Source organism: Muntiacus reevesi, chromosome 8, assembly GCF_963930625.1.
Source record: "Muntiacus reevesi chromosome 8, mMunRee1.1, whole genome shotgun sequence".
In the NCBI taxonomy this organism is placed as follows: domain Eukaryota; kingdom Metazoa; phylum Chordata; class Mammalia; order Artiodactyla; family Cervidae; genus Muntiacus; species Muntiacus reevesi.
In genome coordinates this window covers 28,804,736-28,822,699 of record NC_089256.1, presented here as the reverse complement: position 1 = coordinate 28,822,699, position 17,964 = coordinate 28,804,736, and the positions used below count along the sequence as shown (strand labels likewise).

The 17,964-nt window shown below is 46.2% G+C and overlaps 1 protein-coding gene across 14 annotated transcripts in view; it reads right to left on the bottom strand.

Annotated features, from left to right (window-relative positions):
- Positions 1-9,546: 9,546 nt before the first annotated feature.
- TTC3 (tetratricopeptide repeat domain 3) overlaps positions 9,547-17,964 on the bottom strand; it is a 116,816-nt gene continuing 108,398 nt past the window's right edge. For 13 of the 14 annotated variants that reach the window (XM_065943337.1, XM_065943336.1, XM_065943344.1 and 10 more), the window contains 4 exons: positions 16,808-16,934; positions 16,502-16,621; positions 13,272-13,364; positions 9,547-11,157 (listed from right to left, as the gene is read on the bottom strand). In XM_065943337.1, coding sequence (XP_065799409.1) covers positions 11,083-11,157; positions 13,272-13,364; positions 16,502-16,621; positions 16,808-16,934 — 415 coding nt within the window. In that variant the 3' untranslated portion in view covers positions 9,547-11,082. The remainder of the gene's footprint in view (positions 11,158-13,271; positions 13,365-16,501; positions 16,622-16,807; positions 16,935-17,964) is intronic. The other variant, XM_065943339.1, reaches the window with a different exon arrangement.

Below are 17,964 nucleotides of genomic sequence, written 5' to 3'. Positions count from 1 at the left end.
AAAAAATTAATATACAATTACTCAAAAATATGGCAAAAAGAAGAAATGGGAATGAAAAGATACTACAAATAGGAAACAAATTGAAAGATGATGGATTTAAACCACACAATTAAATCAAATGTAAGTGTCCAGACACCCTAATTAAAAGGCATAAATTGTCAGGTTGGCTGGAAATGTAATACCTAACTATATGCTGCTTAAAAAAGTACCTAGAATAAATATAAAGACAACTAGGTTAAAAGTAAAGAAATGGGGAAAGATATACTGTTCCAAAACTATGCCGGAGTAGCTATGCTAATATCAAAGAAGATCTCAGACCAAAGAATATTACCAGAAATAAAAAAATGGCCACTTCATAATGATAGTTCAGTTCAGTTCAGTCACTCAGTTGTGTCTGACTCTTTGAGACCCTATGGACTGCAGCACACCAGGCTTCCCTGTCTTTCACTGTCTCTTGGAGTTTGCTCAAACTCATCTCCATTGAGTTGGAGACGCCATCCAACCATCTCATCCTCTGTCGTTCCCTTCTCCTCCTGCCTTCAATCTTTCCCAGCATCAGGGTCCTTTCAAATGAGTCAGTTCTTTGCATCAGGTGGCCAAAGTACTGGAGTGTCAGCTTTAGCATCAGTCCTTCCAATGAATATTCAGGACTGATTTCTTTTATGAATGACTGGTTGCATCTCCTTGCAGTCCAAGGGACTCTCAAGAGTCTTCTCCAACACCACAGTTCAAAAGCATCAATTCTTCAGCAATCAGCTTTCTTTATGGTTCAACTCTCACATCCATACATGACTACTGGTAAAACCATAGCTTTGACTAGACAGACCTTTTCGGTAAAGAAATGTCTCTGCTTTTTAATATGCTGTCTGGGTTGGTCATAGCTTTTCTTCCAAGGAGCGAGCATCTTTTAATTTCATGGCTGCAGTCACCATCGTATTAGTCAGTTATCAGTCATAATGTAAGGAGTATACAATTCATCAAGAGGTTATATACTAAACAATTAGGCACCTAATAACACAGCTTCAAAACACACAAAGTAAAATCTGTTAGAACTTCAAGAGAGAAATCCACAATTACAGGCAGAAGTCTCACACACTAACTGGGAGAACAAACTGAAAGAAAATCAGAAAGTATACAGGAGGCTTGAACAATGTACTGACGAACTTCACTGGTTGACTGACATTTATAGGACACTTGATCTACCAACAAAGAGCAGAATACACGTTCTTTGTAAGTGAGTGTGGAATGTTTGCCAAGTTTTGGCCCCATGTCGTGGGCCATAAACCAACTGAATAATTTTAAAAGGATTCAAATCATACAAAGTATGCTTTCTGACTCATGGAAATAAAAAAATTAATAAATTAGAAATAACAAAATGATATGTGAAGAAACCCAAAGTATTTGGAAACTAAATAACACACTTTAAAAATAACCCAGTGGGTCAAGGAAAAAAGCAGAATTAAAATGTATTTTGAAACTGATTCAAAATGAAAACAACAATCCAGGTTCAGATGTGTTTAATGATAAATTCTACCAAACATTTCTGAAAGACATAGTACCAATTCTACACAAACTCCTTCAGAAAACCAAAAAGGAGGAATACAATTTTAGACCAAAAATCAGCCTGTTAGGAAAACCAGAGAGAAGACATCAGAAGAAAAGATAACACAGACTAATATTCCTCATAGACATAGATGCAAAAATTCTAAAACAAATTAGAAAATCGAATTTAAGAATATGAAAAGGGATGCAAAATGGGCTTTATCCCAGGAAAGTAAGGTTGCCTTAATATTTGAAAGTCAATCAATGTAATTTACCATATTAGCAGACTGAAAAAAGAGAACCAAAATCAATCTGACACAGAAAAGGCATCTGAGAACTTCAACCTTAATTTCTGCTTTAAAAAAAAAAAAATCTCTCAGCAAATTAGGTATAAGAACTTGCTCAATCTGATAAAGGGCATCAATGAAAAAGCCACGCTAACATTATTCTAGAAATCAACCCTGAATATTCATTGGAAGGACTGAGGCTTTAGCTAAAGCTCCAATATTTTGGCTACCTGATGTGAAGATGCTGACTCACTGGAAAACACCCTGATGCTGGGAAAGATTGAAGACTGGAGGAGAAGGGGACAACAGAGGATGAGATGGTTGGATGGCATCACCGACTCAATGGACATGAGTTTGAGTAAGCTCTGGGAGTTGGTGATGGACAGGGAGGCCTGGCGTGCTGCAGTCCACGGGGTCACAAAGGGTCGGACACAACTTATAGGCTGAACAGCAACATTATTCTTGGGTCAGTGGTAATGAATCTGCCTGCCAATGCAGGAGACACAGGTTTGGTCCCTGGGTCGGGAAGATCCCTTGGAGAAGGAAATGGCTACCCACTCCAGTACTCTTGCCTAGAGAATCCCAAGGACAGAGGAGCCTGGTGGGCTATAGTCCATGAGGACACAACTTAGTGACTAAATAAGAACCACAACAAACATTCTCCTTAGTGGTGAAGTACTGAGTGTTTTCAGAATATGTAGTTGAAGTTTCTGGTGCTGCCTGGGGGCCTGAGTTCTTCTGGCTGGAGCAGTAAGTCAGCTGGGCAGGGGCCGATCCTGATTCTTGACATTTTCCAGCTACATGACCTTGGGGAAGTTGAGTAAACTGTTTGGACTTGTTTCCTCATCTATAAAATGGGAGTTTAGAGTTAGCACTACTTTGCAGGGTGCTTGGAGAAACCAAGTGCTGCGATATCTGTGACCACTCAGAGCAGTAGCCAAAAGACACTACTACACTCGAGAAACGGTCGTTCATAAAAAGCATTGGGCAACACTGAAGGGTGTGTCTGGGGGAGGTAAGGAAGGTTGGAGACACCCGATTCAGAGACCACCGTGACCGTGGTTTGCAGGGGTGGCTCTGATACTGAGTGGGTGTTTTTTTTTAAAAGTGTTTATTGAGCAACTATGTGTGAGCACCCTTATTTAATCCTCGTAGGGATGTGGAAGCTACAGCTCCAAGAGAATAAATCATCTGCCAGCCACACCACTGAAGGGAAGCAGATGGTGGGGCGGGAAAAAGAGCGGTCTGGGTGTCAGCCGGTGGTCGGGACCCTGGGAGGGCGCTGGTGGGGGTGACCCAGGTCCCACTGTAGGAGGTAAGGTGAGAACAAGGCTGATGACCTGGGGTGGAGGGCGGCAGTGAGGGAGTGTGTGGGCCCGGATGTGGGGGCCTGGAGCCCTGAAAGGCAGATCCGCTGAGTGTAGGTCTATTGAGCTGGACTGGGTCCAAAATTTCCAGTGACTGCAGTGGGTGGGAGTGGGCCCCAGGGGGTCAAGGGTGAAAGCAAAGGTTCCACGAGGAGGTTGCTGGACGCGCTGTAATTGTATCAGAAGTGCCCCCTGCCTGGTCTGGGGCCAGTTCTCTGCGACTGTTAAAAGTCGCATAACAAGGGGTATCACGCAGGCTGAAAACCCTCCCCGAGGTCTGGTCTCGGGCCCTTGCCCCGGGAACCTCTCCGCTCCCCTTAGACAGCAGCAGGTCCCTCCCAGCGGGCTCGGCTCATGACGTCCGTCAGCCTGGACCCCTGCCCTTCTCCCTTCCCCCCCACGTCCCCACTGCCTCCTTCAGGGTCGCACGTGGATGTGACCCTCCCCTCCCACACACTCTGCCTCAGCCCCTTCGGGCTGCCTTTCCTCCAGACCCCCAGGGGCACACTAGATACCTGGCGTGGCTGATGCGGGCTCCCCTGAAGAGGATGAGGCCGGGCCTCTGGGTGCCTCTGTCCTCTCGCCTCTCCAGCACCTAGGAGAGAGCCTGTGTGTGTGAGAGACCAGAAATCTGACCACTGACCGCCAGGGCTGTGTGGCTCACCCCCAGGGCGCCTGGCAGGGATGCACAGGGGTGCCCCAGGAGAAGGGAAGGGGTGTGAGGCCCCTGTACCCCAGGCGTGCTAAGTTGCTTCAGTCGTGTCCGACTCTGAGACCCCACGAACTGTAGCTGCCGGGCTCCTCTGTCCATGGGATTTTCCCTGACAAGAATAAAGGAGTGGGTTGCCATTTCGTCCTCCAGGGGGATCTTCCCGACGTAGGGATCAAACCCGCGTCTCTTATGTCTCCTGCATTGGCAGGCAGGTTCTTTACCACTAGCGCCACTCACAGTGGGGACAAGGAGATGCAGGCTCAGCCACCTTGTCCAGGCCCAGGATGCAGGGTTCGATGGACACGTCTGTCTCTCACAGGGAACGGCATTAGCAAGTGCTAGACTTCAGCTTTCAAAGGTCTGGCCAATCCGGAGGTTGTGGTAGTTTTGAAACCAGAAGCAGAAGCAACGTGGCCTCCAGTGAGGCCCTGACAAAAGCCAGAGTCCCGCGGGCACTGGGGCAGCCACCAACGTCTGCGAGCACCATGTGGATCTGTTCAGGCGCTTCCTTTTCTCGGAGGCTGCTGGCTCACCCTGCTGGGACGGGTGGCACTTCAGGACGTGCAGCTTGGAGCTGGTGGCAGATTTCTTGGAATGGGGAGGAGGGAGATCTAAATTTAGATCTTTCTATCACACCAAATAAACAGAAGCTGAACCAGAGCGCTCAAAAGAATTAGACAGAATGCCTTTGCACTTAACTTCTGAAACACGGAGAGAGAAAAGTTTGAACAGAATGGTATTTATTCACTCGAATCCCAAGGTGTTTGCCGAAAACAATGACACCTCTGTTTGACACAAAAATACATGTTGGGAAGAGGAGGACTTTCTCTTTGAAATGTCCCGCCGCAGAGGCCTGGGTCAATACCAACTGCTAAACTGTGAAGGCTCTCGTGGCCAGGCAGAGGGCTGGCCCAATTTCAAGGGGAAGGAGGATGCATCAGTGGCCTCTGGCTTGGATGGTCCTCGTGGTTGATTCTCGTTTGCTACCCCCGAAGCACACCTGGTTTTGCATTCACTTGCACGCTCCGAAGGCAGGGCCCCCACCAGAGCAAGGAGTCTTCCTGGTTTCGGCAGAGGAGCTGCGGCAGGGCCAGGGGATGGGGGAGCAAAGCTGCTGGGGGGAGGCGGACTCGGGGCTGGACTCTGGGCCTCAGCCCCTGCAGGCCCGGGGCTCCACAGTGACCTGCATCTTCTCTCCAGGATGACAGCGAAGGGGGAGCCCACCAGGATGGGGCCTGGGAGGCAGGGGCAGTGCACACCCATGGCACTGAGTGAGGACCCCCAGCAAACAGGGCAGAGGGGAACAGCTCTTTCAGCCGAAAGCACCTCAAGGGCTCCGGATTAAAGTCCCCTGCTCACCACGGGAACTGTGAGATGAGAAATGTACAGTAAGCAGGCTGCTTCTTCAACACAAGACTCCTTCACAGATGCTCTGTGGGGGTGGTGGGAGTTATACGTAGCATTTGCCAATTTCTGGGTGTAAATACTCCCGCCAATAGCCAGTTTCAAGCCACCTATGTAAATCCTAAGGTATCTGTGTGACACCACAGAACAGAGTTGGGAAGAGAGGCATGGAATCTCTTACACAGTATTTCCACCCTACAGACACTGGATACATCAGTAACTGGCAAACCATAAGCAATAAACTGCAGTAATTACGAAGGAATTGCCTTCTTTTAAAAAAAATATAATTTCATTGTAAGCTTACGTAATTCAACTCTTTAATAGTAGTTGTGTTTAACAGCCAGCTCACAGAAGTGCTGAAAAGCGAGTAACTGGCTGTTACTGGGGCCAGTTGGAGTAGACTCCAGCACCTCAGACCTCACCCGTGCCAAGAAGGATGGTCCTCCCTGCTGGTACCAGGCAATGCCAAGATGGCTGGCACTACCTTCCTGGTAAGGTGTGGTCTGGCTTTCTTCCTCTTGACTCAGCAGCAATAACCAGTTGGCATCAGGCTCACTTCCTCCTTACCTTCCAGAGCGACTTCCCAAAGGCCCACTGGCAGGCTGTGCCGCCCACCGGCAGGCTGCGGGAACCAGCAACCTCAGGAGGGGGCGCCTGCTCCACAGTGGGGCTTCAGGTCACTCCAGGCCTCAGCAGGAATGGAGTCTCATAGCAGTGAGGGGCCGCTGCGTGTGGGAAGGGGGAGGCCAGCTTCCCCAGGAGCACCGTAGGGCCCACAGTTATCACTGCCTCCAGGGGCCAGGCGTATCGTCTTGTTCTTGTGTTTTGAAAGGTTTAGCTTTACTGAAAATGGCGAAAGGAAAGTGCTATTTTTAACATATAGCTCCACAAATTAACGTAAGCACAGCTCAGCTGAAGATGAGAGCGCCCTTCCAGCCTTCCCATCAGCAGCATCGGCTCCCAGCTAACTGCCCTCTGCCACCAGCTTCCAGTTCTCTGAAGTCACGTTAAGTGGAGCTCCATCTTGTGGGGCTACTTTGGTTCGGTTCTGTGAGAATCCTGTGTAGCTGTGTGCAGCAGCAGTCCCTTCATCTCGTTGCTGACAATTATTCCATTGTGTGAAGAGTCCATGACCTGTGCATTTCATGTTGAGGGACGTTTGGGTGGTTTCCAGTTTGAGGCCATTGTGCACGAAACCAGTATGAAACACTTGCACCAAAGCACACATTTCTGTTAAGTGTGCGCTTGGGGACTACTTTCAGCCATCCTGGTGGGTATCTCCAGGATGTGACTGGTTTTAATTTGTACCTGATGACGGGAACTGAACACATCTGGCTACCGGAATGCTTATTAACCACTGGATAGTTGTGAAGAGCCTATTCAAATCTTTTGCTCATTTCTAAGTGTATCATATATTTTCCATTAATGACACACCTTTTATACATCTTGGAGCCTTTGTTGGAAGTATTACAAGCTTCCCTGATTTCACAGCTTGACTTGGTAAGAGGCATTAATTATAACCATACCTAATTTATCAGATTCTTATCTTCCTGGCAAGCACTTAGGTCCTAGTAAATCTTTGCTAAGGACAAGATTTGTTTTCTGTAGAAAAACTATTTCACTATTCATACTTAGGACCACTGGAACCTATCCATTGGGAACTATGTCTGTGTATGGTGTGAGGTTAAGGTTGACTTTCACCTGTATGTGTACCCAAAATTAGTATTCTTAATGTAGACAAAAGCTTTTTTTTTTCTGATTACTGATGATTGTCTCATTAGGATTTTGTAGTTTACTAGTGTTGTTTAATTTCTAGACTTCGGCTGAGTATTTTGTCATTCTTGTTCCTTTAAAGGACAAATCAGTTCAGTTGCTCAGTCATGTCCAACTCTGTGACCCCATGGACTGCAGCACGCCAGGTTTCCTGGTCCACCATCAACTCCTGGAGCTTGCTCAAACTCATGTCCATTCGGTCGGTGATACCATCCAATCAGAAGAGACAATATAAACTGGGGGCGATGATAGTAACAGTCCTCCCCACAAACAGGGGAGCTGGGGTCACATGCCTCCTCCAGTGGGATGAACCTGCCCAGGCCTCTACCATGCCATGCCAACTCAAGACCCCTGCCACACCAGGCACAGAGCTCTGGTCCCAAACACAAACTGAACAGAAAAGCTACCTCAATACTGTTCTTCCAGGTAATGGGACAGCCATAGGTGTCCTTCACTATGGAATCATGATGTAGCCAAAGTCAACTTGGGGAGATTTTAGGAACAAAGCTGTTGTTATTTTTCAAAATGACTTTGAGGTGATTGGATTTCTTCTCCTTTTTTCTACTTGACTACGTTATACAACTCAGGCTTCCTAAATTAATGAAAAGCAACCTTGAACATGCTGAAGCTCCAATACTTTGGCCACCACTCCAGTACTTTGATACAAAGAGCTGACTCATTGGAAAAGACCCTGATGCTGGGAAAGATTGAGGGCAGGACGAGAAGAGGGCAACAGAGGATGAGATGGTTGGATGGCATCACTGACTCAATGGACATGAGCCTGAGTAAACTCCGAGAGATAGTGAGGGACCGGGAAGCCTGGTGTGCTACATGCAGTCCATGGGGTTGTAGAGACAGACAAGACTTAGCAACTGAACAACAAAATCTAATGAAACTTTTCTTACACGAGACCACTAAGTGCTCTCCCTGTACAACTTCCAAACCCTGACTGGAGTAATAATTACTAGATCCTCTTTGTCACAGGTTCATGTGCTAGGCACTGTGCTAACCACTTTATAAGGATTTTATTATTCATCTGAACACCTTCCTTGATACTTCTTTAAAGTCCTCCTTGGCACCAAGCTACATTCTGAATTTGTTTACTGTCTGTAACTTAAAACGAGTTTTGTGGAGTCCGTGTCCCTCCTTCACTGCTGTTCAGGATGCTGAGCCCAGGGCCTAGCATGCAGTAGGTACTCAGTACATATCTGTTTTCACTGGCATCCAGGTGTGCCTACCTTCTCAGAATAGCACTGAAGGTATATGGCTACATGAAGGTGGGCATGCCCTCTAAGCAGATCACGTCAGGGTGAAGAGGAAAAGGGGATTAACTACGATGATGCATTCTTCTTAAAATTATTCTGAATAAGGTTTTATGATTAACATTTATTAAGTTTGATTAAAATTAAAACGCCTGAAAAGTGGTTCCTGTTTCTTTCAAGAAAGGTTACGTTGGAGATGTTTTTGGTCCTCATTCTGACAAGCCTTCCCGTCTGCTTTACTGTCTTTGCTTTTTATCAGTCCCATCAGCAAGTACTTCACATGATGATGAAAGGAATTTCCACGTTTGCTATTATCTCTTTTACCTGTTTTCTTTAATCCGTTTCTCCAGAGAGCATCATCTGACTGAAAAGCTAACTAAAATTATTTCACTGCTTCTGTCTTATGTTGTGATCACTTGGCCCACCTGCTTCTACAGTCTTTGAAATTACCTTAAAAATGTAGTAACATATAGCAAGAACCATCACAATATTATAATTATCCTCTAATTAAAATAAAATTTTTAAAAGGTGGTAATGTTTTGCAATGCTAGGGTAACATTTCAATTTTGTATTGGATTATGCTTTATGTACAGCATAAACTTTTCAACAGGGAAAATAATCCAAACTCTTAGGAATAGTCACTGCTTAAAGTTATAGACTATTCTAAATTAAACGCTATCAGATTGAAGACAGAGACTGGTAACACTGGCTTTCCTGGATCGTCTCTTAGTGCTCAGCATACTGTAAGGTCCTCTATCAGGGAGCCATTTCTCACCAGCCTCAGTAGCCCTGTACCCACAAGGACCGAAAGGTCCCTAAAATCTGGTCTAAACTAAATGACCCACGGGCATATCTGGTCCACGCCACAGGGTCTGGGACAGGACCATGTATCAAGGTCATTTTGGTGTGAACCAGCAGCCTGCTAACCCTCTGCAAGTGCCTCACAAAGATTAACAGTGAGAAATGCAATCTGGTTAACTTTGACACTCTCATACATATTCGCCTAAAAACTTCTCACCCTAGCCTAAAAAAGTTAACTCTATCCTGTCTAGTCTTTCCATTCACAGATTTCAACAGCCAATCTTGTGAACTTGAGTTTAGTAACGTCTACTTAAAATTAAGCAAAAGGATGCTTTGATACAGTTTTGAAAATGTCTTTGGAACTCTTGGTTAGACTCCTCAAACATACAGTGGCTCTTCTGTCCAAACGAAATCACCTTTTAAATTAGTATCGTAATATATGTCTTGAATTTTCAAGTAGAATGCTTTAAATTAGACAAAGAATGGATAACACGGCTATTATTTTAGAACGCTCTTTATTTTGATACAGGACACGTGTAAGGCATGTTCACAAGTAACAGTTTGAGGTTATGCACGAACACATCCTCTCACTCTCCAGCTGTTCTCCTTTTCTGCTACGCCTGCTGCTACACAGGATCCCTGTGTACCTTCATATCTGCAAGTCCTCAGTTATTCTGAACATGCAGACAATGTTTTAGGGACCTGCTTCAAAATATGGAATGAGCGTCAATGCACCAAGTCACTAAGACGTCAAAACCGAGAGAGAAGCAAAGCAGACGGAGGCGACTGCGTCAGTGCGCGAACCTGGGACTTGAGCTTCTGAGGGAAACGGAGAACACGTGGGAAAACACTATTTGATCCTTCCGGTTTGAGAGAAACGGAATGTGCCCAGAATCCACGGTTCTATGTCTACTGCTGTCTATAAGTCACTGAAGATATGCAGTTTCTCTAAAGCAGCTGCGGTTTTGTTCTCAGGCTACAGTACACGAGTGCATGCATTACTCTACACAAATGTCAAACATGAACGACTATAACAGCAACATCTCAGGACTGTCTAATTACACAAGTGTCTCTTTTTGGTGGTGGGGTAAGGAAACAGAATGATGGTGACTGTTTCCCTCAGCTGCTGCTGTATGCCAGACAGAGATACCCCAATGCTTGTTGTCTAACTCAGAGAGGGTGACAAAGGTCACTAACGAGAACAGTAAGGTATTCAAAGAGAGTCCGCTCCACACCCGGGGGTGGGATGATGACGAGCGAGCCTCGACTTCAGGGGTTAAAAAGTCTTGGCTGATGCTAGTAAGGGTCTTGTAACTGATTTTCAAAAATCATTATGTCTTTGAAAGATGGAAAACAAGCACTTACAAATCTACTGGGGAGAAAAAATAATGAAATGAGAAATCACATGAATAGGAGAGTTGAATCTTCTGGTCTGAAATCACCTCATATTAACATTACAACCTATTAAAATGTGGTCTGCTTAAGCTCTTGTTTTAAAGCGCAGAAGCTTTGAGGAAAAAGGTAGGCTAAGTTCGGGAATACCAATCTCAAAAACCTTTTCCTGTGGGTACTTTAGCAGGCCAAGGATGCTGATAATCGAGTCCTGCTTTGAGGCGCTCACTGTCTTTTCCTTCCATCTCAGAGCGCGCCTCTGCAGCATCCCCAACCACAGAAGGAAGCGGTTACATGTGATTTTATCAGCCACCACTTGGTGATTACTCTATGACTAGTCAGAGCTGGGAAATTACTTACTCTCAGCTGTATTAAAGAGTTCCATTTATTAACACTGCAACACACAGTGCAAAGAAGCTTCAGGCATCTGCTTCTGATACCAAAAGGAGTACACTGCTAGTCTTCCAACTCAACAAGCAGCGTATCTGCAGCGTGAACTGTAGCGGCCAAGAGCAGCAGGCGGGCCTCCTCCAGCAGGGCAGCTACTCCTCTGCCGGGAGGGTGTGACCCAGGCAGGCTGGGCAGGTGCGCTGGCTCTTCAGCCACTGCTTGAAGCACTGAAATCAGAGAAGACAATCAGTCGGCCCTCTGGGAGCTTGGGGGCCTCAGCTCTCCTGCGCCACTCGCCTCGGCACACACGGCAACTTCACAATGAGAGTGACTCTCTTAGGCAGGTTAAGGAGTCTGGGGCCCTCGAGGAGGAGAAAGGGAGAGTGTTTTTTGTTTGTTTACATTCCTTCATCTTATAAGATGTTTTTCAAGCCCAGAGCTAATGATTACATAACAAAACAAGTCATCTTGCTCAGGGTATGTTTTTCCTTAAAAGTGAGAGTGAAAGTTGCTGTCGTGTCCTGACTCTTTGCAACCCCATGGACTATATGGTCCATGGAATTCTCCAGCCCAGAGTACTGGAGTGGGTAGTCTTTCCTGTTTCCAGGGGATCTTCCCAATCCAGGATCGAGCCCAGATCTCCCACATTGCAGGAGGATTCTGTACCAGCTGAGCCACCAGGGAAGCCCAGGAATACTGGAGTGGGTAGCCTATCCCTTCTCCAGTGGATCTTCCCGACCCAGGAATCAAACTGCAGTCTCCTGCATTGCAGGCAGATTCTTTACCAACTGAGCGATATATCAGGGAAGCCCTTTGTTTTTCCTTAAGCTCTGTACTAATGATTATGTAACAACACTGTATCTTGTTTGAAGACATGTTTCTCTTTCTTAACAAGAACCTTCTGACTAAACTTGTTATCTTAAGAGGTATGCTGTGGGAGTTGGTCTGGTAAGACCTTTCTACTATTAGTAACCAACTGACAAAGTATATAAGGCCTTGCTAAGACTGATGAGTGGGGCACTCTGCCCCTTCTGAGGTCTATGTCAGGAGCTTTCTGTGTCCCTTTTCACTGTAATAAAACTCTGCTACACAAAAGCTCTGAGTGATCAGCGTCATCTCTGGCATGGAAGCGAAATTCTCTCCTCCAGAGGTCACGAATCCAACCCTGTTCACCGTAAGCTATCACCCGTGACATCCAGGGGGACCTTGGGCCACTCGACACTCAAGGACACCAGAGCCTGCTCAGGGCAGAGGTCTGGACCAAGCCCCAGGAACAAGGAATCGCACCTTAGAACGTGACCGTGAAGACTCGGGACCTGACTGCACCTCCCCTTCCCGCTCTGCTCCAGTCCAGTCTGTGCTTCAGCTGCCCTGACGGCTGGAGGCTGACTCTTTCCGGGCTCTTGGACTCCTCCCATCGGCCCCGTCTTGTTCCTTGTCCCTCCCCAGTCTGCATACACACAGCCTCACTGGAGCCTATCTACACAGCGTGCTCCCAAGCTGCTCCTGGCTCGCCTGCTGCCGCTAGGGAGCTGAGCGGGTGGTAAGTTCAGAGCCCAGGCAGGTAACATGAGAGACTGCAGTCTGTCTGGACTCTTTGGTGGCACAAGTGGTAAAGAACCTGCCTGCCACTGCAGGAGACTCAAGAGACGTGGGTCGAGAAGATCCCCTGGAGCAGGGCATAGCAACCCCCTCCAGTATTCTGGCCTGAAGAATTCATGGACAGAGGAGCCTGGTGGGCTACAGTCCATGGGGTCATAAGGAGTCAGACACGACTGAGTGCACGCATGCACATGCACATGCACACACAGAGCGTGTGCCCCTTCTCTCAGGGATTCACACACTCACAGAGCAGAGACGGGACCGGCTCTCATCCAGCAGCAGGGGTGCAGGTCGAGTGCTCACAGCACCCAAACCCCAGGACAGCTAACACCCCTCTCCGGAGGGCACAGCGGAGCCCGTTAGGCTTCCTTTCTCCTCTCTAAAATGTTATATGTTTAACTTACTTCACACACTGCACTAAACCGACAAACTATTTCACCATCTATCTGCTTGAGAAGCAGAGCTTTTAACGAAATCACACTCTGAATTTTAGCAACTGATAGAGTCAAGTGCTCCTCTCCACCCGACACAGAGAGGACCGTGCAGATCGCACCAGAGGCTGCAGGCCACTCCCCTCCCCACAGCACAGTCTCTGGGACGGAGACCACTGACACGAGCACGTTTGGGATTTGCTTGGAAAATGCAAGGGCTGAAACCTGGGGGGAAAAGCCCCTTTCTCTTTTCTAAATGCTCCACAGTCAGAATGCGTGACATGAAAACAGCCATAGAGAACTCTTACCCCTTTGTGAAACCTGTGCCCACACTGCAGCTCACGCACGTTTTTGGACTTGAATACTTCTCGGCAGATTTCACAGGAATTTGCACAGGACACCTGTGGAAACAAATATATCCCAGAAATAAAGAACTCTTCCTACAACTGGCTTTCCAAAACATTTGCAGCACAAGGTGCAGATTATTTTCAATTATAGTTAAGCAGATTGAGGGAACAACTTATTTTTGAATAACATTTCTTAGGAAAAAACAAAGTTTTGATTTTCTCGGATAAAAAACATGATTAAAAAAAACAAACATGATTTATACAGTTAACTCACTTCCAGTTAAAATACTACAAATATCTATTTATCCCATCCCATACTTAAAGTATGGTACTAGCTGCATATTACAAATTAACTATTCATTTAATTATCTAACAGCTGGAGATAATAACAAATTATGACACCTATACACTATGGATTATGGTGGGGCTGATTAAAATCCTGACAGAATTCCATAATCTTTGGTACAGAAAGCTCGTACCAAAAGCTCTCTGAATAAAAGTAGACTACAAAACAGTAGGTATCATATGATTATATAATTTAAGGTTTTAAATATAGAGAGAATGTCTGTATATAGAGATGCCTAGAAAAGAATCTGGGAAGATATAAAATGTTAATGATGGTGACTGGCTACTTTGGGTTGAGAGATTTAACTTTTTCTTTGCTATTTTTCTAAAGTTTCTATGAATGTGGATTACTTGCATAAATTAAACTGATGGTTCATTCAGCAACATCCCTGTCAGGGACTGTGCGCGCGCGGGGACACAGGCGAGTGGGAGGGCTCCCGGCCCCCCTGCAGCCCCGGCAGTGGGTGACGGTCAGGGAGTATGGTCGGGGCAGCGCCTAAAGGCTGTTAATCTATTGAACAGGGTTTTCTGTCCCTCTCAGGACACTGCAGCCACCACCGGGCAGCAGTGGGACAGACGCGATCTCGCTCCCCTCCCCTCCCCTCCGTGGCCCCCAGGGAAGGGTCTGGGAGAATTGAAGGCAACAGCTCTGTGGGAAATGGCAGGTCAAGGCCTCTGCAAGGTGGCTCGGTCGGTAAAGAATCCACCTGCAATGCAGGAGGCTTCTGTTCAATCCCTGGGTTAGGAAGATCCCCTGGATGGTTGCATGTGCAACCATGGCAACCCACTCCAGTATTCTTGTCTGGAGACTCCCCTATGGACAGAGGAGCCTGGGGAGCTGCAGTCCATGGGGTCGCAGGGAGTCAGACACGACTGAGTGACTAAGCACAGCACAGCATGAAGTTTAGAAAAACACACAGTTATTACTTCCCAACATGACAAATTCGGCACAATGTATTTCTAAGAGAAAAAGTAAAAAGAACACAAATATATGTACATAGTAGTAGTGAAATCGCTCAGTCATGTCCGACTCTTTTCGACCCCATGGACTGTAGCCTACCCGGCTCCTCCATCCATGGGATTTCCCAGGCAAGAGCAGTGGAGTGGGTTACCATTTCCTTCTCCAGGGGATCTTCCTGACCCAGGGATCAAACCCAGGTCTCCTGCATTGTAGGCAGACGCTTTTACCGTCTGAGCCACCAGGGAAGTCAAATTTACATATACACACAGATACAAAAGAGCTTAGAAAAAAACGCATACCAATATAATACTGGTTACCCTTAGAGGGTGGGTTTTGGGTTTCTTTATATGTTCTTTTTATTTGGACCTTCTACTAAGAACCACATTACTTTTGTGGTTAAAAATACAAAACACTGTTACTTTAAAAAAAAAAAAAAAACGACCCTATGATTAGCATATTAAGTCCTGGTTTCAATACATATTTTTCTTATAAGTCAGCTTTCACATCTTTATTACCATGAACTGTGAAGCAGAAAGTAATCTCACCTCAAAAGGTGATCATGGTCTATCTTGGGGTGGCCAATAAGTGTGCGAGTGTGTGTGCCGCACGCGCACACACACTCACACACAAATCGGTGAGAATGCTAAGAAGATGGTCTGGTTGTTGGACCACAGAGCACATGACCAGCTGGAACACCCCTGAGAGAGAGTGGACTGCAGCCAGGCTTGGCAGGAATGTTCTGCACGATACAAGCTTTCTCAATGGGGTGGATACCCTCTGGCACCCAAGTGTATGTGATGAGGAAAATCTCGTGGATTTGTGTGGAAAATGAAAATGTATGGGAGGGACAAAAACAAGTTCACAGAAGGAGGCAGGGCCTAGGTCGGGTCAGCGAACCAGCACTCTCTGTGCAGTCCCGCACTGTCGATTCCACTCTGCCTGCAGCTCTTCTCATTTTACTTAACCTGAAGTTGGATAGGAGGGGAAGACGGGATCTACACCAGAATTCCACCAGGAGCCCACGGCTGGGAGCCAACCAGGGGACCGCTTCCCTATCAACCACATGTTCAGTGCCTACTGCATAGTCCCCAGCGTGTGAAGTCCGTGTGGGTGAGGACAGGGAATTACACGCCGCAAACGCAAATCAAAGGAAGGAACGCGGGCCAGAAGCATGAGTCATCGGTGCCTTGGTTTCCTCATTCATAAAGACAGTTATAATACCTTATCAACTGAGATCACAGATATAATGGTACTTTACAGAAAGTTCTATGTAACTAACATTCTCATTGTTTAAAAGGACAATAAACAATTTACATCAGTATATCAAATAAAAGCAACCTTAGCCCATTTCAGCATGTCCCCCCGTCCCCAGGCACCTGAGGGGAAGGGGAGGGAAGCAGCCAGTCTGTTCCGAGAACAGCGTGTGACTCTGCTAACCCCACCACAGCACTTCATCCAGACAACAACCCCAACAATCAGATATGACCCAAGCTGACAGTATTACTGGTGATGAGACCAAGCTTGTGTGATTCTAAAGCCTATGGTCGCATAGAAAAAAACTGGCTAAAAATCAATTCTGCCAACTATTCACACTTGATGTGATGAATGCATCTGACTGTCTACAGGCCCCGTGTCCATGGTGGGGCCACTGCGCCTCTTGTCCCCACATGCAGGGGCCCTGAAGTCCTCACAACGGTGCGGAGAAACTCACTAGTCACCGGCTCCTCTAACCAAACACTCACGTCACCTAAACGTGGCTTCTAATCAAAGCTCAAAGTCCATCGAGAAATGAAAACCATGAGGCTACATCATGGACTAACAGCTGCTTTCTTCCCATTCTTCGTCAGAACAGAGGGAACCCCACGGTCATGCACACGGCACTCACAGGGACGACCTTGGTCTGCGGCCCCTCGGTTTCGGGTGGTGCTCTGACCGGCACGGAGGGCGGGTCCTGGGCGGCCCTGGGCGCAGGAACAGCAGAGCTGGGCGCAGACGGCCTCCGGTCCTTTCCCGGATTTGATTGCAGCCAAATGTATAGTAGGGAAGCAAGTTCAGTTACCCAAAAATGTGAGCACTGTCTACTACATTGCTCCCCATCTTTTGTTGGAAGCATTTTTTCCCACAATTCTTATATTTTATAAATAAGGAGGAAGAAAGTAGAGTATATATTGAATTTAAATGAAACACTGACCTTTCTCTTTTTCTCTTCATCAAGGATGTGTTCTGTCACTCTTTGCACAATCTCGTCAATACTCAATCCAGACAGAGAGGTCTTGTTTTTGTTTCTAACTTTTTTAATAAAACCAGCAAGCTCCGTGCTGAAAGGGAAAGTGGGGAAGTCAAGACAAAGTCAAAGTTTTCTACTGTGAAGAAATATTATGTCCAGTATCAACCCAGCAGCTGAAAATAAATGAAATTAAATACACAATTTATAAACAACAGTATGTAAAAGCAGCAAAATCACTCTTCCAAAAAAAAAGCACTGAAAATTTCAGTATTATTCCTAAAATATTTATTTTAATAGGTTTTCAAAGAGTGTACCTGACAGATCCATTTCATATCTCCTTCCTTACTTAGAAACCTGCCTTCTTCAGAGCCTGGACACAGTGTAGCCTTAAGTAAAATCACTGAATGGTCAGACACCACTAGATATGACTTGAAATCAATAAAATCTCTAAGAACAAACTATTTTTTTTACCTCCTCCCTTTAAAAATCTAACCGACAAAGTTTTCTTGCATTTTTCATAGGTAGCAGTAGATGTGACAGTATCATTAATCAACAGGAACTTGGTATCTACAGCACTAATACCTCATATGCTTTAACTTGCAGAAAACCTAAGAAGCATATGTTTACTCTGCCAAATTTAGACAGGACTGCAAACAGTTTTATTTGTAAGGTACTTCTGGTAATTACAACTTGACTATTTTTACTAACTAGCATGGCAACTGCAATTGAGAGAACTTAACAATGCTTCTCAAACTTAGGCTAAATGTGTCCATGTGCAGAGAAGATACACTTACTTCCGAATGGCCAGGGCTCCACTGACAAATGCAAAACATTAATTCTGGCCAATCATAATTAACCACTGTGTAGAGACTAATACTGTGTCAAAGGCAGAAGTAACACGGGAGGTGCAGAGGATCATTCCTGGATATGGAGTCCTCTCTTCTGCACTGGAGGGAGACATTCCCTCCACTTCACCTTCCCTGTGGCCTGAGACAAGGAGTCCCTCTGCCCTCTCGGACCCATCTGGAGAGAGAGGTCAGAGGTCGATGCAGGAGCACGACTGAAGTGCCCAATTGATGACTCTGGCTGACTTAAGTTAAAAGCAGCTCTCCCCATCTGCA